The following is a 22,657-nucleotide window of genomic DNA, read 5'->3' as shown; positions in this document are numbered from 1 at the left end:
TTTACTTCATTTTATAATTAAATAAATAAACATGCTCTGTGATTGCTGTTGTGATTGTCACTTTGTTTGCAACCAAATAACCCAGAAGAACGATTCTGCAACAGAGAGGCCTAGTTATTTAACTAAAAATATGACTGTTCTTGCAGAAATCAAGGATTAAGATTGACACTATTTGAAACCTGGAATTTGACATAAGAGTTAATGGTGCTGAACAACAGCTGAACAACAGTTTTCATTGTAGTGTTTGAATCAGTGGTTCTCAACTGGTTGGGCATCAGGACCCATCACTGCCTCCTCATGAGAAATTGTGACCCAAAGATTAAAAAATATTCAACCACTCAAATGAATTAAAACATGATTAAACACAGAAGTAGGACAAAAAAAATGTCTGAAAGGCACTTAATTAGAGAAGGGTATGCATAGACTTTATTTATACTTCATTTTACCAAGACTGAATGGAAACTTTCAATTTCTGGAGATTTTATCTAATTTTCTTGTGAAAACCAGCTTTTTCATTCCAAAAAAAGGTCAAATTTAATGAAAAAAATGAAAGAAATGTACTTGCCAATTCTGACTAATTTTCGAAAAGTTGCCAACTGTTGGTTGGATGGGTGTTTAGATTCTGTCCTCTGCCACTGAGGATGACTAAGGGCATTCCTTGCCTTTGAAGGTGATGTTATTAAAACATCATGATAATCATATGGCATAGCAAAAAACTAATAATACTAACAATGTTAATTATTATTATAGAATATTATTATTATCATATTATTATCGAATATTTTTGAGTATTAATTCAAATGTGCTTAAATAACTCATAATTTAGTTTTCCATGTTTTCTTGAATCTGTTCTCAGATTTCCACTGCCTGGTTCGATCACAATCTGATTAAGTTAAAAAATAAACACAAACATGTCTTTTAAACGTTAAAACATCTAAAGTTCTGTCGTTTTCCCTTCTTTCTGTTCGTCTTTTACTTTTTTAAACAGATCAATTTAATGCTACACACTCCTGAACAGTAGGTGGCGCTTCACACTTCTATGTGAGTCGCAGTAAGGGCAGTGAAGAAGAAATCACGGAAGCACATGGTGGTGATTGTGTCCATACTGCTGGATGTGTACATTGTAACTCTCACATTTTTAAACGGACGTTTAATTTAATTACTAGCGCGTTTTGGTTATCTACACGAAGGATTCATTCATATCATCATGGTCCGAGCAAAACGGTGAGTTCAGCTGATAATCGGGAGCCCGCGGGTTTACGTTCTGTTATGTGACTGTATGTTGACTTTAAGTTTATGGTCTCTTGCGTTTTTATCCCTGACCGGAACATTCAAATCCCCTCGAAAATCTGCACGACTTCAAGATATGAATACATATCAACACAAACACCAGATGCCATTTGAGATTGTTTCAAGCTCATCTATTTTCTTCTGTTGTTATTCAGAGCTACGAAGATGAAAAGGCCAAAAAAGACGGAGCAATATGATGAAGATGATCCTGAAGCCTACACGAACATGCCTTTACCTGATAAGGTAAGAGGACGAAACGGATGTTTTGATCTAAAGCATTTTAACTTTATCAGTAGCTTTATTTTGTTCTATTCTTGTGTTTTGACTGTTAGATTGTTAAATAAGTTACAATAAAACTTAAAAATAGAAGTCATTGGCAACTGGCTAAATACTTGATTTCAGTCATCAGAAATAGGTCAAAAACTTATTAGGAGATATTTTAACATATTTGTGTAACTTAGACTCTATGAAGGAGTTGGCTTGCTATTTTTAGATGATTCATTCATTTACTTTGCATCATTCATGTGAAATGGGTGCATCATTAACCTTTAGAAATTGATGATACTACCATTCATTAAAATAAAGAACATTGTAACTTTCCATAACATGTGGCCTTGAAGTATCAAACATGATGACAGCCATTAGAAGATGTACAAATGTAAGACAGTTGGACATGGTAATGAAGGCAAGACAGGAGAAAATTAAAGTCATCCAGGACTTGACATTTACACTGGCCAACTAGCCAAATGTGGGTGGATTTCAGCCATGGCAGGTACCATATTGATTTCAAGTAGCCACTTTGGCCAGTGGAATTTATTAGTGTCACAACCTCAGCGTTCTTTGGTGAATATTTGTCTGAGTGAGAATTAGATGAAACCAACTGCATTTCAGATTTTTTTGAATAAAGTTAATTAAAAGACAGTGTTTTAATAATGATATAAACTTAGTATCCATTAAAGAAGGAAATGGAGTATGTGTTTCATCTCATACCAGACAAACCTAATTTGGCATGTAACACATTGTTTCCATTCAACACAACTGTGGCCAGTGGAAATGCTTGGTGGCGAGTAACTTTTCAAAAACAAGTAGCCACGGTGGCCAGTGAGCGAGAAAGTTGACTTCAAGCCCTGATCTTATCAATCAAATTATGAGTACCAGTTTTCTTAGTACAGCAACAAATGATGATTTATTTACTAAATGTGCACCAGACAAGCTTCTCTCATCCTTTATCTGACCCTTCATGAAATTAGCCTTGGCACTGCAGTCGACACTTTCATCAGTCACATTTTAACACACTTTCTCTTTTATTTTTAGAAATCTTCCAAGTACGCTAAGGACAAAATTGACGAGTTTCACGATGAGAAAATCAGAGTAAGTTTCCCTCACTGTTTGCATTTTTATTACGATTTGTTTTGAAAGTGTATTAACTTTTAATTCTGTGGTGTGTTTGCCACAGAAACTCCTTGCCAGTGGTGTTCAGATGGAGAGCGATGTGGAAGAACTGGATGATGAGGTGATGGCTTATATGTTATTTTGGTTTACTGTCAGGACTTGAATATAGCTGACGGGGGAAACATCAAGCCTGTCTGAATTTTACAGGAGGAAGTGATGGCTTTGGATGATTCAGAGTCAGAGGAGGAAGAAGAAGAAGAGGAGGATGAGGGAACAGACATGGAGAGCGATCTAGAGGGAAAAAAAGAAGAAGGTTCATATAAAATTACTAGATATTTCTATGATTTTGGTTCACTTTTGTACAACCTTAAAGTAACTCTAAAGTTGCTGCCTTCCTCAGATCTTCCAAATGAAATGGCCTGGGGCACCAAGAAGAAGATGTTCTACGACACAGACTATGTGGCCACCAGTAAGCATCATCTACAGAACATTAACATGCCATTTGGGATAACTTACTTGCCTATTTTGCTAGCTTTTGCAACTATTATTTTTTATATTTTCAGAGGGGAAATCACAGGAAGAGGTGGAAGCTGAAGAACAAGAGGAAGAAGAAGAAGCCAAAAAAATCCAAAACCGCTTGGCTGAAAATCTGAGTGAGGAGGATTATGATTTAAATCTTTTTCAGGTATTTCTTTTAGTCTCATGTACATCTGTAGGTATGTTACATGTGATGATATCTAAAATAGCTTTGTTTATTTAATGTGTTTGTTTGAATGTAGGAGTTTGCTGTAAAGGAAAAAGATGAAGAAAAGGCTGTAGAAAAGGAAGAGAGGATTGTGAAAGACCTGAAGCAGATGTCTCAGAAGGAAAAGATGAAACTTCTGAAGAAAGAGTCACCAGAGCTGCTTGAACTCATTGAGGACTTCAAAGCAAAGGTAAAAACGGACTTTAACTAGAAGTGGACCAGTTGACTGTCTGGTGACGACAGTCCAGTTCGTCACCAGATTAACAAAGCTAATTTTGAAGTGGAAAACCACAAAATTTTACATAAAACCACAGATTTTTTGTGGCAAACATTAACCTTTTGATTTCATAATGTACTCACTTATGGTGGAAGCAATAAAATCAAGGAATCATGTTGAAATGAATGGCAAAGCAACCCTAAGGCTGGCCACATTAAAGAGGGGGTCCTGGCATGTGTTACTGTTGTAGAAAAACACATAAAACAAGGAAAAGAATCAGGATAAAACCCTGGCTGGAAGGCTACGATGCGATTTTGGGCAGTAAAGTTATCTTGTTGTCACCTCACACTTGAGGATTATCACTTGAGACAAATAATCATTTTATGACGAGCCTTCACTCAGGATACATCCCCATGATCATGGGGGCAGGCAAATCTGGCCTCGACTTGAGCTTAAAATCCTGTAGTGTGTGGCCAGCATAGAAAGCCAAAATAATCTGCTGTTGACCTGCAGTCGGTGTATTTGTGAATTATGGGTTAGACCTTTAAAAAACATACAAGAGATCAGAACTGACCTACATGTAACTAAAACACACACAAAACAAATTCACATGAAATAGCCATAAAATATTTGTGATGCTAAAAAATGTTAAGATGTAAGATCATTAACGCTGTCTTTTGTTTTCAGCTCACTGAACTGAAGGAGGAGCTGCAGCCCCTCGTTAAGATGGTTGAGGACGGAAAGATCCCACCAGGCAAGGTCAGTGCATTCACTTTTACCTCTGAATTTATCACCAGAGCTTAAATGCTAAAGTAGTGTTTTTATTATTTCTATATAAGAATAGTCAGAAACAAATTTGAAAGCCTACTTATGGGGCAGGTATGGGTATGTAGTTACTCATGATGTAAGTTATGGTTATCCATGACACATAAGGTTGTTCATATGACTATCAATTGAATGGATATGTAGCTAATTTTATTCCTTTAACTACATGGCTTTTAAGATTCTTTAATAACATGTCATCTCTTTTGGTGTAGAATATGTAAGGGATTAATGTTATAGTTGGGGCAGCTTTTATTTTTATTGTTGAAAATAAAATGTACTTACTTGTGTGGAAGTATCCAGATAATATTAAAACTGTCACATAGATGGGAATCAGGGTTCAATACACTGATATTTAATGATGATTAGCATAAGGAAATACATCAAACATTACCCAAATAATCAAGGTTTAGTTATCTTGAAAATTTAATCCTTCAAAAAAATCACACCCCAGGTAAAGAGTAAATATTTGAATAAGTCCACCATGCTGCAGAGGGTTGAGTCAGATGCAGATCATTCATGTATATTTTGCAAATGTCAAAAAAGTATTTTCTGGAAAACTGTACACTGCAAGAGATACTCAGATGAAATCCTAGCAAGCCTCTCTTTGTAATTCAGATTCTTCTGAAAGAACTGTATCACTAAGGGATAGTGATTATGGTGTAAATACTGTGGATCTCTGCTAAAAATTCTATTCTATGGAAGCGAAGTAGAGTGGTAGGACAGTGGAGAAAATCTTCAAAATGGAAAAACAAAATCATAGTTTTAAATTGCAAGATGGTTAGCTGTTTATACTGAGAATTGAGAGACTATTGGAAATTTAACCACAAAGCATTACCTTTTATTTATTTAATTATTTTATTTGAGGTTATGACTCATAAATTCATGGTTGTTATGCCTATATATTCAGCTGTGGACTTCATATGTACACACGTTGAAAAATTAAGGTGTCAAAAATGTGTCATGCAGATTTAGCAAAGTATAGAGTCCCTAGGGATCTGACTTATTAGTTTTTGTTTTACTCTGTTTTCCCTATGATAACCAGTAAACTTTGGTTGTCTTCTGAAGAACTTGATTTATTTATTGTTATCATGGGATATACAAAACTCTGGGATTCTTGTGATGATGAGTAAATTATTGTTTTCTGAAGGTGAAGACATTAGCTCATCATGGGGAAACCAGCCTGTTACTAAGTCAAGATCTTGAGAAAATGACCAAAATTGACTTCTTACCAAAGGAGAACTGAATGAAATACAAATTATGGCCACCTAGACCTTTTGAAACAAAGACGTTTGAATAACCTGGTTCTGTTTTTTTCCTAAGGGCGCTGACTATCTCAAGACAAAACAACAACTTTATCTCAAGTAAGTTAGATTTATACTGCATTACTTACTGTAAGTCATGTCACACTCTTTCACTGAATCACTCATGAAACCTTTCTGTCACAGTTACTGCACAAATATCAGTTTCTACCTGGTACTGAAAGCCAAACGCATCCCTGCTCATAACCATCCTGTGATTGAAAGGCTGCTCACCTACAGAAATGTGAGTCCACACATAGTGACATTAACACCAGCCTAACAGGTTTGCTGAAATTGGAGTTTTAAAAAAGTCAATTTCAACAGTTTTCAGGCAAGAAAATGCATGAATACTGAATGGTACATATAGCTAATTGGTCTTAAATATCTGCCACACACACACACCTCTAAGTGACTCTTGAATGCCTGCAGCTCATCAATGAACTGGGCTCAGTAGATGCTCGGCTTGCACCGCAGTATCGCCAGCTACTGGCAGGCGAAGAGAGGGAAGAGGCCCCGAGCAGACCAGCAGAAAGCAAGAAGACGAAGATCTCCAATAAGAACAAAAAGGTGAGATTTTAGCATACTTTCATATTTTCAGTATGGAAGTTCCTGATCTCTGTCATGGACCTTGAATGATAATGAGCGCTCTATGTTTGCAGGATTCTGGAGAAGCTCATCCTGAGGCGGAGGAGGACTCAGACTCTGACCTGGATGAGGAAGCCGCTCTGCGCTTCTATCGAGACATTGAGCAGCGAATGAAAAAGAAGAGGAAGAGTGATGTGCCAGAAGCTGAAGAGTACGTATGAATAGAAATTCTGAATTCTGGTCTGTACAAAAACAAAACGGGGGTTGATAAATTGATTTGTTGCAGGATGGAGGAGGATGAGGAGGAAGAGCTGGATCCAGATGCTAAGAGAGGAATCACTTACCAGGTACTGAATAACAACCATTAACATGCAGGAATACTGGGATTTAGAGTAAGATGCTCCCATCAAACTTCATTGTAAATGTGTTTTTTTTTTTTTTTTTTTTTTTTTTTTTAAGATTTATTTTTTGGTCTTTTGCCTCAATAATTCAGAGTTGATTGATAGGGTTGAACAAGTATACTTTAACAGGGTTCCCACACTGTTTTTAATATTAATTAAAGACTTTTTAGATCCTTTAAAGACATGAGCTGAGACAAATTAATACCACTTTTGTGCAGCAAACGGTAGAAATGAGATGTGTGAGATTCTCAGTACACTAAATAGAGCTGAATTCTCTAATTTAATGCACTGTTCATGAAATGTCAAATGATCTGATACTTTTTTGGGTCACAAAATCCTAAAAGTGATTATTTCTAGCACATTTAATGCATCTTTTCTATCACTATAACACATACTATATTAATCATAATAAATGCTGCAAGCATAAATGCAAGAAAAGTTAAATTTAGCTAGAAAACAAAAATTGGATAAAGACACATCTTAGTTAAAGTGCCTTTAAAATTCAAGACCTCTCAAGAACAAAGACCTTTTGCCTTAAATTTAAAATTTCCAGACTTTTCAAGGATCTGCAGGAACCCTGATTAAAATTCTTGGAGGACCAGGTCGACAGAATTTCCTAAAGCGAAGGTCCAGCATCTCATTTAATCTAACCTATAATACAATTCAGTCATGTTCATGGAAAACATTGAAAACAACAATACTTTATGAACTGGAGATAATAATATAATTGTAATAATCTAACTATGCAGTTGAAATATCAAAAATTGTTTTTGTTGCAAGCTAAAGAAGCTTTGTGGGCTATTGAGATACCCTTGCAAAGCAGATGGATACACCTGTTTCCTTGTTTCTCACTGGCAAATCCATCTAGCAAAGCTCCCGTCTGAGCCATTTGGGCCCGGTTAGAAAGTGATAGGACCAATCAGCTATGAGGGGCAGTACTTTCAGGCATGGCAGAGTCGTGACGTAAACAAGCAGCAGCAAGAGCTGGTGCAGTTATGGAGGAAGAGATTAGCGTGGATGCTGCTAAAGCGCCAGTTTTATCAGAGTTTGACAACAATACTCCATTCAAAGAAGAACAAAGAACAGCAGTGAGTTGTTTTCTCTTCAGAAACGACAAGTCGAGTACTTACATGTCTATAGTCGCCATGTTTTGCGTTATACCTCCCAAGCTGCACATGCGCAGCTCAATAGCGGCTACATCACGTGTTTTGTTGCTCTGATTGGCCCGTAGAGATGTGACAGACAGAACATTCATCCAATCACACTCTTTTTCAAAGCCTCTGCCTTTTCTCAAACTATTTAGATGCAAAATGGTCAACCTACAGACAGCTCTAGAAAGGTGCCTAGTTCACGTGAAAAAGCTAAATTTAGAAAAATTAAATAAAGATGGATTGTTGTTTTGCTGTTGTCTAGATATTAATTTTTAAAAAACCTTTTTTATTATAACCAAAACAAACAGCTTTAATATGTGCTTTTCTCCATGTCTCCCTCATGACTATACTGTCAAGTTTAAATCTGAGCTGAAACTGGGCCTCTATCAGACAATTCTGGGGTCATTAAGGGATTTATATGTCAACCTAAAGCCAAAACAACTTTAAGGGAGCGTTGTTGTTCAGAGAATGATTGTGTCATTAATCGTATTGTACTTACGTTTTAAGGCTTTGTGGATGCATCTTACAGTAGTTATTAAAATATTTCAGCATTCATAGCACTTAATAATTCACATCATGCATCTTGTGTCAGCTGAACAGCTGTTCTAAGTCTGTCCCTCTGTGTTCCACAGATGGCAAAGAACAAGGGGCTCACACCAAAGAGGAAGAAGATCGACCGCAATCCCCGAGTCAAACACAGAGAGAAGTTCAGACGAGCCAAAATCCGCAGAAAGGGCCAGGTTTGTATTCGACACATCGATGATAAAGCTCTCTTATCCTTTCATGAAGATGTATTTTTTGGGGGACCTTTATGGCATCTTTTGTGAGAGCTATGAAAGCTGAGAGTTGGAAACTGGGGGCCTCACTTGAAACCTGGACACCGCATTGAAAATAGCCTCTGAACATGTGGCGTGCAGATAGAACTATGAGGCTACCAGGGCCCCATCTTCATACCTAGAGTAAATGCTGATGTGTCAAACACATTTCCAATATGATGTAATTATAATCAGAAATTTATGCTCTTCAGGTCCGCGAGGTTCGTAAGGAGGAGACAAGATACAGTGGAGAGCTGTCTGGTATTCGTGCTGGTGTCAAGAAGAGTGTCAAGTTTAAGTAACTGGGTGGGAATCCAAAATGTGCTGCTAAATGTAGTTATGAGAGTGAAAAAACAACATTTGACTGTATTTGTAAATGTTTATTATTACTGGTGATCACTGTAGTACAGCATATTAAAGGCTTTTTCATCTGCCAGTTATTGATGTAAAAATGTCCTATTCTGATCATTTGATAAACATTTTACAACCTTTTAATAAGCTGTTTATTGTCCCTGTACAGAGACAGCTTTGTTAGCTTTAAGGCCCACTTTTAAGAGCACACCAACATAACAGGGGTAGGCATTATGTGTGTATTATTACAGTTATGACTAAGGTAATGCAACCCTGCAACAAACTGAATATACAGTAAGGTCTTAGTAAAACTGGAAAATACGAATTAAGCCAAGTTAAGGATCAAATAAGAGCACATCAACTAATGCGTCTCTGACTCAAACATGCAGAGTGGATAACTGAAGTCAACCCACTTGTTCGCTTATGAACTTGTTGTGTGCTAAAGTAAGGTTGCTGACTATCCTCTCCTCTATGTCTACCTCATTCTTCACGTCCTGCTCGGAGAGGATCAGCTCCACCTGAGTCTCAGGGGTCACCACCACCACATAACCCCGTCTAGAGTCCAGTACGTTGGCCACTACCGCCTGATGTCTGTAGGTGTCCAGAGCCCGTCGAGCCTTGTCCAGCAGGATAGTGGCATCTGTCTCCAGTTTAAATGATATGACGAAAGCTTGAGGGGCCCAGTCCTTCACCAGTGGGGACAGGATCTTTGGGACCATGTTCAAGCTGAGCTAAAGAGGACAAAATAGGAGTTGTCATTAAAAGTCTAAAAGCACTTTCAACTTCTTTTTACACACTCTTGAAGAGTTTGCCACACTTAGTGCAGATCAAAAACCTGAGTGAGTTGTTAAACCTTCCACCATCAAGTCTGCACGAATGCTGACATACTGAGCAAGTGTTAACGCCTTTCTTTGTTTATCATGAGAGTTATTTTATGCATAAAAAAGCTGCTTTATCACCCACACAAACTAAAATACCTCTAAGCAAAACTAAAATATAAAAATCAAGAAGTCAAGATGATATAAGGGGTCTCATACACAATTACAGAGTTTATTTGACCTCATAGTGGTTTGTTTCAGCAACTGAAACCACTAATCCTCTTGGGAAACATCAGGTTGAAACTACAGGATGAAAGAAGAAATGCCCCCTCAAGTTTTTTTCTGAAATTGTTGAGTGATTTTAATGAGACTGCACCACAGTATTTATGTGGACCTGTGTTCCTCTTCCTCTTTTCTGGAAACACTCCCTTTAAAAGTTTTAAATCTCTCAACTCAACAGTCAAAATATAATATCAAGAAACATCTACATGCCAAATTCCAAATGCAAGAGGTTGTCAAGGGACAGAACCACTGAGTTCATAAGTGGGACTTCCTATAAATGATGAACCTGAGCCTAGGATGATTCATTACAAGCTGTCAACATTATAAACAATTCTGAGTAAAATCAAATCATGGTTATATAAATTTCCCTTTTTCGGAGTGAATAAAGGAAGTTCAATCCAAAGTTTGCAGCTGTTTTCATTCAAGAAGGGTACTTCACTGAGGGCACCATGTCAGATGGAGATCACCCCCAATGCTGGAGTGTTTGTGTGAAGGGGTTAGTGTGAGATAGACCCTTGGAGCTTTTAGCTGTTTTTGTGGCTGTTTAATTGTATCTTATCCTTCTCAGCCTGCATCCTCAGAGAAATGCCACCAATATGGCTAAAAAAACAAAAAAAAAATTAAACACCTTAACATTGGCTTTTGCTGAATTTGCTGAATTGTACTCACTTGAAGAGGTCCGTTGGAAGACTGGATTTTGTGTTCGGGCATCTCAGACGCTGGGATGTAGAAATCAGACACTGCTGCAGCCAAATAAAACATGGCCTTGGATCCTGGGGAGATAATAAATATTTGAACACAAGCTAGGAACACAGTTGATATGAGCCACAACAATATGAGCATTAGTGATGTCTTGTACCTATTGTGCTGAGAGCCTGAGCTGCTGCTTTGAGAAGATGCAGGTACTCTGACAGTGTGCTGAACTCAATGGGCAGCAGAAGTCGTCCTTCTTTCACTTCCTGGTACCTCTTCAGCGCTTTGGCAATGTTTGGAAGCACCTCTTGGTTAACCACCACCTCACCTGAGTCACTCTCTGCTCCCTTTCCACCTCTGAACATTAGGGCATCCAGCATGTTTATGGTTGAAAACATGCGTGTGTAGGGGTAGAGGGAGCGGTGTCTGTGTAGGAAGACAACAGCGTAACCCGCATCTAGGAAATACTCTGCTGAGCAGGCTCCTCGCCTGCCGCTGCTGAAGTTATCCAGGAAGCGAACGGTGCGGGACTCAAGAGGAACTTTGGTGCCTCCTGATGTGATAAGCACCACCCTGCGGCCTGCTGCTGCATGATGTGCAGCAAAAGCAGTCATCTTCTCTTTGACCTCCTCAACGTGGGAGGGAACAGCAAATTCTTCAGCTAACTTTCCATCGATGGAAGATACTCTGGGTTCAGCCATCACCTTATCAGAGGGAGGGGACATGAGAGAGGAGGATTAAGTGTAGCAAAGTAAATATAAAAAAGTCACAGTATGGAAATTGCTTTTAACTGAAACGTGATATTTTTGAGGAGAGAGGAGACCCAACACCTCCTTCTAATGAGAAATCGCAACCGAAAAAAAAAAAAAGAAAATCAGCCACACAAATGCATTCAATGGAGAATGTTGCAGTTTGGACCTTAGATGAAACACAACATGATTAGCCTAAAGAAAACAGACAATGCGAATATGTCTGAAGGCATCTAGTTACAGAAGGCATCCAAGATTGAATGGAAACTTTCTCAAGAAATCGTCTTATTCTGGGGAGGAACCAGCTCTTTTACTAACCTGGCACGCCAGATGGATTTGTTTCACACATCCATCTGGAAAACTTGCGATATACAGCGTTTGGAAAAGGGCAGAGCCTTTGACAAAAACTTGGAGTATGATTGGATGAATGTTCTGTCTGTCACATCTTTATGGGCCATTCAGAGCAACAAAACACGTGACGTCGTCGCTGCTACAGAGGTGCACAGGCGCAGCATGGAATTAACTCCATAAAGAACTGGATAACGCAAACCATGGTGACTGTAGACATGTCAGTACACGACTTCAGTCGTTTTTTAAAGAAAACAACTCACTGCTGTTCTTTGTTCTTTTAACGAAGAAATGTGTCAAGTTCTGATAAAACTAGCACTTTAGCAGCATCCATGCTAATGTCTTCTGCCATAACAGCATCTGACTCTGCAGCACCCGAAAGTACTGCCCCCCTCTCTGATTGGTCCTGTCACTTTCTAACCGGGCCAAAACTGTTCAGATAGGAGCTTTGCAAGATGGATTTGCCAGTGAGAAACAAGGAAACGGGGGTATCCATCTGCTTTGCAAGGTTACTCTTTTACTCCAAGAAGAGAAAATAAATGAGGTAAAATTACTGAAATTTACTTGCCAGTTCCACCTTATTTCCCAAAAGTTGCCAACTACCCCAGCTTCATGAACAGTCTGTCCTCTACCTTTGAAGGTGATGTCATTTAAGTATCAAGGATTTTTGTGCATCAAAAACTTTTTGTCCCCCTTTTTCTTCCAAGCACAAATTCTAGACTCACTGGAAACACGACCCACTTTTGGGTCCCGACCCACCAGTTGAGAACCACTGACAACTTCCATGCTCATCGTGACGTCCAGTTATCACAACATGCATGAAGTTAGACTGAGTGAACACTGACTGTAAAACTACTGCGCTTAATTTAACTGTATTTGCTTGAGACTGAAACCCAACAAGGAATCAAGACTTTAATCCAACTTTACAGGGCGTATTTTCTGTATTTACCTGCTTAATGTAGTAATATGACCAGCTGACTCTTTTTTAACACCCCTCTACAAAAAGCACAAAACCCACTCGACGGAGCGTTACCTGCCTCTTGATGTGATTTGCCGCGGAGACATTAACATACAAGTAACAGAAAATATGTTATTTTATCCTAAAATGTAAGTATACAACTGCAAATGTCCTACTTTGAATAATGGGTTGTTGTTTGACAGTCAGCAGCAGCTTCCAAACAACTTCTGCACTTCCTGAAACCACTGGGCTTACTCGTTGGTCTTTATAAATGCAGCAGTGAATCGCTGGCGCCCCAAGCGGCTTAAAAGGATAGTTCAACGCTGCTTGTGCTGTTGTGGCGCCATAGATACAGGTACAGCTGTAGGTCAGTCAGGGGCGGAGAGGGAACAAGAATGTTGGAATCAAGTAAAAGTAGGCTTACTTTGATGAAATAATGCTCAAATGCAAATAAAAGTACCAGACTATGGACAAATGATGTATGCAGGGATGGAAAATGACTACTTCCACTCAAATTACTGTAAATGAGTAGTTTTTTGGGTAGGCCTACTTGTACTGAAACAGTATTCAGTGTGGGAGTTATTGGACTGTTGATCCACCAATGCTACTTCAAGTCTGCACCATGCTCTGCACACAGTCAGTTGATCTAAGCTCCGCCCACTTCAATTTCAAATCTGGGAGGACGTGTGGACAGAGATCTCACTCATGAACTTGGGCAGAGTGTTTTTATGTATTTGATTGTGTTTGGAAGCTCTGGCATTACTCTAATAAAGTGGTTTTCAAACTTTATTTGGCCAAGGAACACCTGCAATCAAGTCAACGTGTAAAGCCACACCATATTTGTTCATTCAAAACAGCACCATTAACACATGTCCTAGTAATCTAACTGTTGTAATAACATATGTTTGCACAAATTTCCAAAGCAAACCGAGACTTGCCTCAGGCCCACCAGTGTGCCTTGTCACACCATTTGAGAACCACTACATGAGGCAGAGAGCTACAATTACTTGAGACTGAACACCAGTGATGGTAATTTGAGTGGATGTAGCTACAGTTGCAGTCATAATAATAGCATTTAGAAGATTAAAACTCTCCTGCAAGGTGAAAAGTATTGTTTTGTCCAATCAATGTCCTGATTTAGTTCTGGTCCCCCAGATTAAACTGCCACACAGAATAATTATTTTTAACACAATTCTTAAAAATGAACCAGAATATTCTTCACTCCCTCCCAGCATTGTGAGTACTCTTGCTACAATTCGCTGTCTTTCTCTCTGTTAAGCTCTGACTTGTCTCCTAAACCAGGCGTGCATCTTTCAAACTCTATAAACTCCAAAACTTTGAATAGTAACACACCCAAAATGCTGCTGGGATTGAAGTTACTTATGTCCACCATCTCCTGGTATAAAGTGGTAACAGCGTAGACCTCCGCCATTAGCCCTATCTCCAAATAGTACAGAATCCTTTAAAAAAATTCCTGGATCCAGACGGTAATCCGGATCACTCCCAAAATCTAATCAGTTCTTACTTATGCCATTTCTGACATGTCCTGAAAATTTCATGAAAATCCGTCCATGACTTTTTCAGTTATGTTGCTAACAAACAAGCAAACAAACAAACAAACAAATGAACAAACCCACATTGATCACATAACTTAGGTAAAAATGATTGGCTGACCCTGAGAAAAGAAGACTGTTTGTTTGCATCTGATCTCAACAGTGAATTCAGTGTTGGTGTACATTGATTTAATAACATCATATGGATTTCTTTTAATACCACTCTGAAGTAGTCTAAAGAAAAGGTACACATGTCACACAGAATAAAAGCTTTCTTAAAGACAAAGAGTTCTCTTCTGATTTATTTTCTGCTATTTCAGAGTAGAGGCTGAAGATTACAATGACACTGTGATCTGTAAAAAATCAGAATTGTCTGAATAAGGATATCACAGAAGGTGTTTTCCAGATTACTATTAACACAGATCCTATGATACTTATTACATTTGTAAAATCAAGCTAAAACTGAGAGTTACCTTCCAATTTACACACAATGTTAAAAAAAAACTTCCATAAGGGTTTGAGCTGCCACTGTCAGCAGCAAAACTGAGTCTAGGTTGTCCCTTTGTCTTCCAACATGACAATGACTCCAAACAAACGTAAATAAATCGACTAAAATAAAACATCATCTCTTGTTTCAGATATAGTTAATAGGATTTAGTTTTTCTTTTTGTTTTTGGTAACATCTGTTTTTTTTTTTTTTTTGGTTTTGTTTTTTCCAAAATATTTTTATTGAGAGATGTAATGAGATAATGGCAATAAAAAATACAATCCACTCTCTCTCTTTTTTTTTCTCTCATGTATAGACACAAGTATGCAGGCGTGAATGCATACCTATACATTCAGATACAGTACATGCAAACACTTAAATACACCTGCACAGATACATGTTAACAAAAGCAAAACAACCCAAGCAAAGGAACAATATAGCACCCCTGCACACCCCACCTAAACCCAGCACAATATGACCAACACACAACATTGCCTATCGATGAATTATGAGACACAGAAACAGGCACACATTCAGTTGGGAAGTAGCTCCAAGCTTGTAAAATATGAGATAAATGGTTGCCATTTATAGAAAAACTTATTGGTGCATCCTCTCAAAGCATATTTTATCCTCTCAAGTTTCAGAAATAATATGGTGTCTTCAAGCCATTGGAGATGGGAGAATAGTTAACAGATTTCCAATGTAAACATCTGTTTTGTTTTACTTGTCACCATTTTTTCAGTACAGTTGCAGTACCCTTATTCAGCCCACAGGAGTCACTGTTGTCCTGCTGAATATACCAAACAAGTTCACTTTTATTTTAAACATGTGAACTCTATTAAGTTACTACATAAGTCTTTGAGTAGGTTGGAATTTTATTTTTAACTTTTTGTTCAGCTTTAATAGATACATAACTGATTAACTGATGTATTCAGTTTAAAGAACACTTTCGGGTTGTTGATGTTTGGAAATACATGTTAAAAGATGCATAAAATATAAACATATTCGAAACAATAGTTTTCTCATTATACAAAATGCTGAACTTGGTAATACCATTTCAAAAAGACAGTCCCCTGTGTATAGTTTACTTTTGTGAGCTGAAAGTATCAGTATTGTTTTCTTCAAAAGCTGTCATTTGTTACTCAGTACCTACACAGACTAAAGTGGCCTATTGCTATAAGAAATAAAAATAAAATCAACAAAACCAGGAAGCTGTCATATTAAAAACCTGAATGACAACATAGTTCAACACTCCTCCATATGGATTTCATTCAGAGGTTGGTTGAGGTAAGTTAACCGTGCTTCAAAGTAACTTCCCTCTCTGATAGAAATAGTAGACACACACCCACCCACATTCACACCCACTCACAGCTATTCTTCACAAGGTAAAACAAGGTCGATGTGAGCTCAGGGCTGCAGATACCTTTGAGAACACTGAGGTCATGTCCTTGGTTGTTTGGTTTCGAGAACTTTAGAGCTTTATCAAGTAACTTCAAGTATATATTACTTACAAGGAAGAGTGTCAAACTTTAAAGAAGAATGTAAATATTTATTAAAAAAAAAACACTACAAGCAAAAGGAAAAACCTGTCCTCTTTATCTCACCACATGAACTTTGAAAAATGTAGATTTTGGTGTTGAAAGCCTGGGGCATATGACTGAATAGAGGGTGAATTAGTAAATGATTACGTTTGAAGACTGGCAGGATCAGCTGTAAATAGATGGGACAGGTAAGGATTCATAACTGAGAACCACAAAACTTAAGAAGGCTAATGCCAAATAAAAAAATAAAAAAATAAATCTGGACAACATTAAAACAGGAGACAGAGATGGATTCAGAGTTAAAATGTGCTTTAAAACAGGGGTTTTCAACTGGTCTAACCTCAGGAACGTCTGCCACCTCCTGAATGAGCAATCACGACCCAAGTCCCTGATTTTTTTCAACATCATAACAAAGAATATTGAAACTTGTACCATATATGGAACAAAACATGACTTACTAAAGAGACAGGACTAACATATTGTTATAGAAACACAAACTGACATAAAAGACTATGTTGTTCCATTCCCACTTTAGGTCCCGACCCACCAGTTGCCCCTTTAAAGCACCTGTAATAAGCTTTTATCAGTTGAGAAACAGGCTGAAATTAATATTGGTGCTTCTTTATGAGGTATAAAAGCTAAAAAATTAGCACAATAGCTGTTTTTTTTTATATAGCCTTTTTATTTTCATCATTTATATTTAGTGCCAGAGCGGTTTCAGTGGGGTAGGCATCAGAGGAAGGGAGTTATAGCATGCTCCCAAAACTGACTCTTTTTTTTTTTTTTTTTTTTTTTTTTTTAAATTTTACAGGGAAAGATTCTTAGCAAGGTGTACATTTGACACTTAATTGGGAGCAGAATTTATATTTTTATTTTAAAAAAACAACTTTTAAGGGTCCTTTCAAATTAAATTTAAATCTAAAACAAATAACATAAATTGAAATTAAAAAAAAAAAACTGTACAGGACTAAATTAGCTCAAAAGTTTGTTCAACTTTGACCACAGGGTGCGCCAAAGTAAACACAAATCCAAAATTCCTTACAGCAGCTTTAATCAGTCAGAAGCTGCAAAACTCGGCCAGCTCCACATTATTCAAGTGGTTCTACCTTCTCGCTGCAGCCCTGTATTTATTAACATTGCTTTTCATTGCACTGTTTGTTCTTATTATGACAATTCTCAAACACAAAAATTCACATATTAGAAAGGTGGAATAACGGAGATACTTTATTCAAGTTTTCCCCTCTCTTACAGCTACTTTAAAATAAACCTCCTTTTAAATATTACAGGTTGCACCTAATGGCTTGATTCTTATAACTCTAGAATAGTTAGCTGCAATTTATAATGTGCTTATGCTGTAGCAGGGCACATAATCTTTTTAGCTTTTAAATTCATGTGAAGCTTTTTTTTTTATTTGGGACTTCAAGGTCTTTAAAATCTATTTAATAACAGAGAATTAACATGTACAAATGAAGACTTAAAGACTTAGTAAAAAAGTGAGAACCACACAAGTATTATAGTAGATTATGATCATGTGTTACAGCAAACTAACCAAATAATAAGGATAAACCCCAGTTAAAGGGATTTTCAAAGCCTGGCAAAGAAACGGTTCATTTTATTGGTTTGTTACTTATCTGTCAGGACTTTAATCCTTTTAATAAGCGATTAATATGAATTTATAAACCTTTTGCAAAAGTTAAATAGTCAGTTTGTGGTTCTTGTGAACGTCTTCTCTACTCTGGTGTACTTTTATTCAGTGTTACTAGTTTTTCTGTATATTATTTTGAAGATATGCTTCACGCCTGTAGGCACGTTAAGTTATGTTTATTTAAAATGCTTCAACTAATGCGGATCAATTGATTGACAGGTATGTGTGGGCTACTCTACTGCTTTTTCCACTGCGGGTTTGTGCATTTTTGACCGCGCTCTAGTTTCTGTGGCGGCAGGCGTGGTGAGCATAGGAGAAAGAGTGAAAAAAAAAACCCTTCATGTGCGTCGTCTTATGTGAAAGTAGTTCCGGGCACTTAACCCAAACGGGGGAGAGTCCCGGATGTTGGCTCGGCCGCCGAGAGAAAGGCAAACGGGAGAAGGCGGAGAGAAGCTGAAGAGGGACGCCACGGCACCGCGGGCACACCGGCGAAGCAACGGCGGCTGTTTGCACAGGACGATAACGTCAAGAGCGCGGGACACTCCCGGAGAGCTCCCTGTTTGCTGAAGAAGAGGTGCTGGAAGGAAGGGGAGGGGGCAGTTACTCTGAAACTACCGTCAGGATTACCAGAGAGGCACCGTCACAGCAGCTTTCACCCAGAGTAAGTGAGCCACACGGGCATGGAAGTTGAACTAAGGCCCATGAAATGGACGACTTTAACGGGGAAGTGAGCTGCACTGAAGTTGTGGGGATTGAGCCCGGTGAACAGGCCCTGACACACGGCTCTCCAGTCGTTGTGGCGGGGCGTGCGGGGACACATTTTTTCCCAGAGAGCCAGTGTGTGTTTCCCTGTGGTCAGTGTTTGTAATGTACACCCCGGCCGTGTTGCTGTATAACTCTCCCCAAGTTGACAGCTCTCGCGTTAGCCTGCTAGCACCGCCGTGCAACCGGTGACAACTGACAGGGCAACTTTGACAGCTAGCTAGCCAGTTTGGGTAGCCAGCTAACTTTAGCCGAGCGTTGTCGGTGCTTTTCTCCTGGGCCAGGACTACTAGGTGTGTGCGTGTTTTCCTCGCATTAGGTGGATATAACGAGCTATCCCAGCCCTATAACTGCACCCGTTAGCTAGCTGTTTGGTATGTGAGACGGTGTGTGTCCAGCATGAAGTGTCTGTGTGTATGAACCCAGTGTCATTTGCTTTCCTGCGTGCTCCGATGGTATTTGACTCACAGCTGTTGCAGTGTGTTTTCTCGTCTGTCAATCGTCTGTTTCACGAGCGGCTGATAAATTCCTGTAGAAAATAATAATACTCGTTTTCTTGAAACTACTCGACCTACATTTGAAGGCGCAGGGTTGTCATGTGGCTGGACAATCAACAAGTGCAAAGCCTGTTTCAGGTGAATTTTGTGCTACTGAATATGGCCTCTGGTGGTGTATACCCCTCGTGTGTTGCCCTGAGGTGGCACATACGGGGTTGCAGTTAAATATTTGGTCCTGTCTGTGTGTATGTAAGGCATGTCTCAGGGCATGTTGCTCTCTGCTTTGATGTTTCGCCAGTCGGCGTGTGATCGCACAGGACAGACTCTGATTAGTTAATGCAACGCCTTTAAACTAAACAGCTGTGGCATTTGCGTGCAGCTGTATACTAAACAGTGCCCTTGCTTTATTCTGACATTCTTTATTAGAGGATGGATGACTGAACTCCTAATTCTGCCTCCCTGTTAACTTGTGTGAGTTTCATCAATGGAGCTCCTCGGCTATTTTGAAGATTCTGGTGCGGCTTATGACCTGATGGTGGTAAATTTCTCGCTTTCAGTTAAATCTATCATATCATTTTGTTAATGACAAAAAATGTTGAAAATCTTAAACCTTAAAAACAGCATAATAAAAACGTTAATGTTTTGACTAAAACATAATGTTATAAATTCCCCTTTATATATCCCAGCCCTGCCAGACTTTTTGGTTTAACGATCAAAATGCCCATAATATTAGTCAGCACCCACAATCAAAGGTCAGACCTGGTCTGCCTCTTAATCACCCATCCTTTAAATAGCAGGCTCACAGCTAACCGTCTGGATCCCAGCTATGCATCTGTGCATGCAGCTTTAGATAAAACACATGGTTTTCAAGTTTTGCTGTTACTCAGTCATGGTATGAAAGTCAGAATAGATTTGTATTGCATGCTGTCTAGAGATGAATTAGTAATCACATTTGCGGCTGATTTATCCTACTCTCTACTGTACTTTCTCTTGCATAGCTGAAACAACTATGTGAATTCAGCAGTGGAATAATTGGCATAGACAGTGGAAGTGACATTTTTTTGACAGTTAAGAAATGACCCAGAGTGCAGCCAATGCATGCTTTGCAGACTGAGTGCAGACATATGAATCATGGACACACACGTTGTAAAATGTGTTCCTTTTAGTGCCGATTATCCTTATTTCAGCACTAAATACACAATGTGGTTGTTCAGTTTTGCTCACAACAAAAGGTTGTCTGAAGATTTCAATGCCCCAGCACATTAACAGGCATCCTCGTGAACAATTTTATCTTCGATCAGACTAAGTGAAGTGACTGACTTTTGTCTAATTTCTTTTGTAAAACCAACCTCAAGGTTTTGATGAATGCACCAAAGAAAGTATAGAGAAGATTGCACATCTGTTTATTCGCACAGTCACCATTTAAAAGTGTGAATGGGAGGATGTGATACAGCTTCTCTTTAATGGTGGTTTCTGCCTGCAGCAGTCTTTGAGAAGCCTGTTGCTTAATGGTTTAATAACACGACACCTACTTCTCCAAGGTCTTCCTGTGTTCTCTGTGTTTAAAGCACATTTATCTGTCATTTCTGTGGGTAAAATTCATTACGATCAGCTGTGTAAAACACAGAATATGCAGTAGCTAAGATGAAATAATTAGAATGCATCACAGATGACATTCAGCTTTGTGGTTATACAGTTGAATTGAATAGATTAAAAGGAATAATGACATGATATGAGGCTAATTTGGGTGGATGCCAAGGGTCAGTAAGCCAGCATACATGGCGGACTGAATTTCGAACAGGTTTCTACTATTTGAACTCAGGCTCCTCATTTTGAATTCAGGATGTGGCCCTGTGCCTAGCCCCGTCTCACTGAGAGGCTTTTTAATTTCTCCCCTTGTTGAAGTGATTATTCAAATGGCCGTCCGTGAGATGCAGTTATCAGACTCCTGGTGGTAGTTGAGCCTGTGGCAACATGAATGCCCATCACAGCCCCTCCTTCCTCTCCTCCTCTCCCTCCTCCTCCTCACCCTGTTTAGTTGGACAGCACCCAACAGGTACCCTCTGTGGCAACCCCTATTAGGCCGCCACAACTTCCCCCTCAGGCTGAAAACCTATTGTGTTATGCGATTGGCAGATGGCAATTTATTCATGAGGACGGCTGATATTTTTTTGGCACGGTGAAGTGGTGATGATGTCGGTCAAAGGCCTCTGTTTAGTATTTTTATGAGGACTTTTCTTTTTTTGGTCTGGGTCCAAAGTGTTTCAATTCATCTCTGTTCAGTTATTTTAGGTTGGAGTTTCTCTGCACTTCATCGCCCATCATCTTGTCCTTCAGCGCGTTTTTCACCTTGGTAGGGCAAAAAAAAAGGAAAAAAAACAGGATTTACTTTTTCTTTTCAACAGCTGTTAACTCCGCGCGGAGTCTAGGCTGTCCTCTAGAGCCAAATAACTGGACAGCATTGTTGAAAAATTTCTCCTTTTACTCTTTCCCATTTCCAGTGTGAAGTTTTGCTCTCATGGAAGCTGCATTGGTGAGCAGGGACTGGCTCAGTCTTCATTAGAAACGCTGTGCATCACTAGAATGCAGATGAGCTATGAAGCCATTCATCTGCTGGAAATGCCTCCCTGATTCCAATTTGAATCTTGTTTGCAGTCACATTGTGTGAGCCCACTTCTCCATGTTAAAGAAGTCTCTTTATGTGAGAGATCAGAGGGGGATAATTGCACTTAAGTGAACCTCATTTAGCGCTGGCCAGAGCAATTACTGTAACTGCAGTTCTAGGCGCTTTTTGGGGCCTGGAGCAGCTGTCATTGAGTCTCTGTAGCTGAGATATCAAATAGTGAATGGAATGACATTCGCATGGCATCATGGGAATGGCAGATCCTTGGATGGATTTAATTAGTTTATTCAGGTTTTTTGCTCTGCTTCTGAAAGAAAGGCATAATTAAAAATGACAATTAGAAATGCACTTTTTAAAGTAATGATTGAGAATAAATTATTCTCAAGGTGCTGTAAGGTGAAAAAAGCCAGTTCTCTTTCTTCAGGCGAACCCCCCTGAGCTTGAGGGAGATGTTTTATCATTAATGTTATTCAGGAGCCAAATTTTGAGTTTTGCTCAGCTGGGTGCTTTAATCTATTTTTGCTGTAAATTAATGAATTTTTAAAGAGCCCCTCGCTGGATACGGGTGGATATGGGAATGCAGCGCCGGTTCAGTTTTCAAACGAGCCTCTACTCCACCGTCACCCCCCCA

At 38.9% G+C, this 22,657-nt stretch overlaps 3 protein-coding genes across 6 annotated transcripts in view; 2 read left to right on the top strand and 1 right to left on the bottom strand.

Annotated features, from left to right (window-relative positions):
- Positions 1 to 1,071: 1,071 nt before the first annotated feature.
- utp3 (UTP3 small subunit processome component) lies at positions 1,072 to 9,155 on the top strand. Of its 2 annotated transcripts, XM_041815139.1 has the most exons (16): positions 1,072 to 1,224; positions 1,446 to 1,533; positions 2,605 to 2,661; positions 2,747 to 2,803; positions 2,890 to 2,995; positions 3,083 to 3,151; positions 3,246 to 3,367; positions 3,462 to 3,617; positions 4,332 to 4,403; positions 5,790 to 5,830; positions 5,915 to 6,011; positions 6,197 to 6,334; positions 6,427 to 6,563; positions 6,639 to 6,699; positions 8,537 to 8,644; positions 8,932 to 9,155. In XM_041815139.1, the coding sequence occupies exons 1-16, from the start codon at positions 1,208 to 1,210 to the stop codon at positions 9,019 to 9,021; spliced, it is 1,416 nt and encodes a 471-aa protein (XP_041671073.1). In that variant the 5' UTR covers positions 1,072 to 1,207; the 3' UTR covers positions 9,022 to 9,155. The 2 variants fall into 2 exon arrangements, with proteins under 2 accessions (XP_041671073.1, XP_041671066.1); XM_041815132.1 differs by having other exon boundaries at positions 2,890 to 3,151.
- On the bottom strand, positions 9,085 to 13,179 carry ppcs (phosphopantothenoylcysteine synthetase). Of its 3 annotated transcripts, none has more exons than XM_041815154.1 (4): positions 13,095 to 13,179; positions 11,030 to 11,567; positions 10,840 to 10,943; positions 9,085 to 9,801 (listed from the first exon to the last, which is right to left on the bottom strand). In XM_041815154.1, the coding sequence occupies exons 2-4, from the start codon at positions 11,562 to 11,564 to the stop codon at positions 9,475 to 9,477; spliced, it is 966 nt and encodes a 321-aa protein (XP_041671088.1). In that variant the 5' UTR covers positions 11,565 to 11,567; positions 13,095 to 13,179; the 3' UTR covers positions 9,085 to 9,474. The 3 variants fall into 3 exon arrangements, with proteins under 3 accessions (XP_041671088.1, XP_041671096.1, XP_041671082.1); XM_041815162.1 differs by having other exon boundaries at positions 12,994 to 13,127; XM_041815148.1 differs by lacking the exon at positions 13,095 to 13,179 and adding an exon at positions 12,910 to 13,027.
- A 5,392-nt stretch (positions 13,180 to 18,571) lies between these two features.
- The window catches only part of foxj3 (forkhead box J3), a 124,271-nt gene continuing 120,185 nt past the window's right edge, over positions 18,572 to 22,657 (top strand). The window contains exon 1 of the mRNA XM_041779309.1: positions 18,572 to 18,805. The gene's annotated coding sequence lies outside the window, so the exon portion shown is untranslated. The remainder of the gene's footprint in view (positions 18,806 to 22,657) is intronic.

The sequence above is a fragment of the Cheilinus undulatus genome, linkage group 3, assembly GCF_018320785.1.
Source record: "Cheilinus undulatus linkage group 3, ASM1832078v1, whole genome shotgun sequence".
NCBI lineage: Eukaryota > Metazoa > Chordata > Actinopteri > Labriformes > Labridae > Cheilinus > Cheilinus undulatus.
This window is presented reverse-complemented; position numbering and strand designations above follow the sequence as displayed.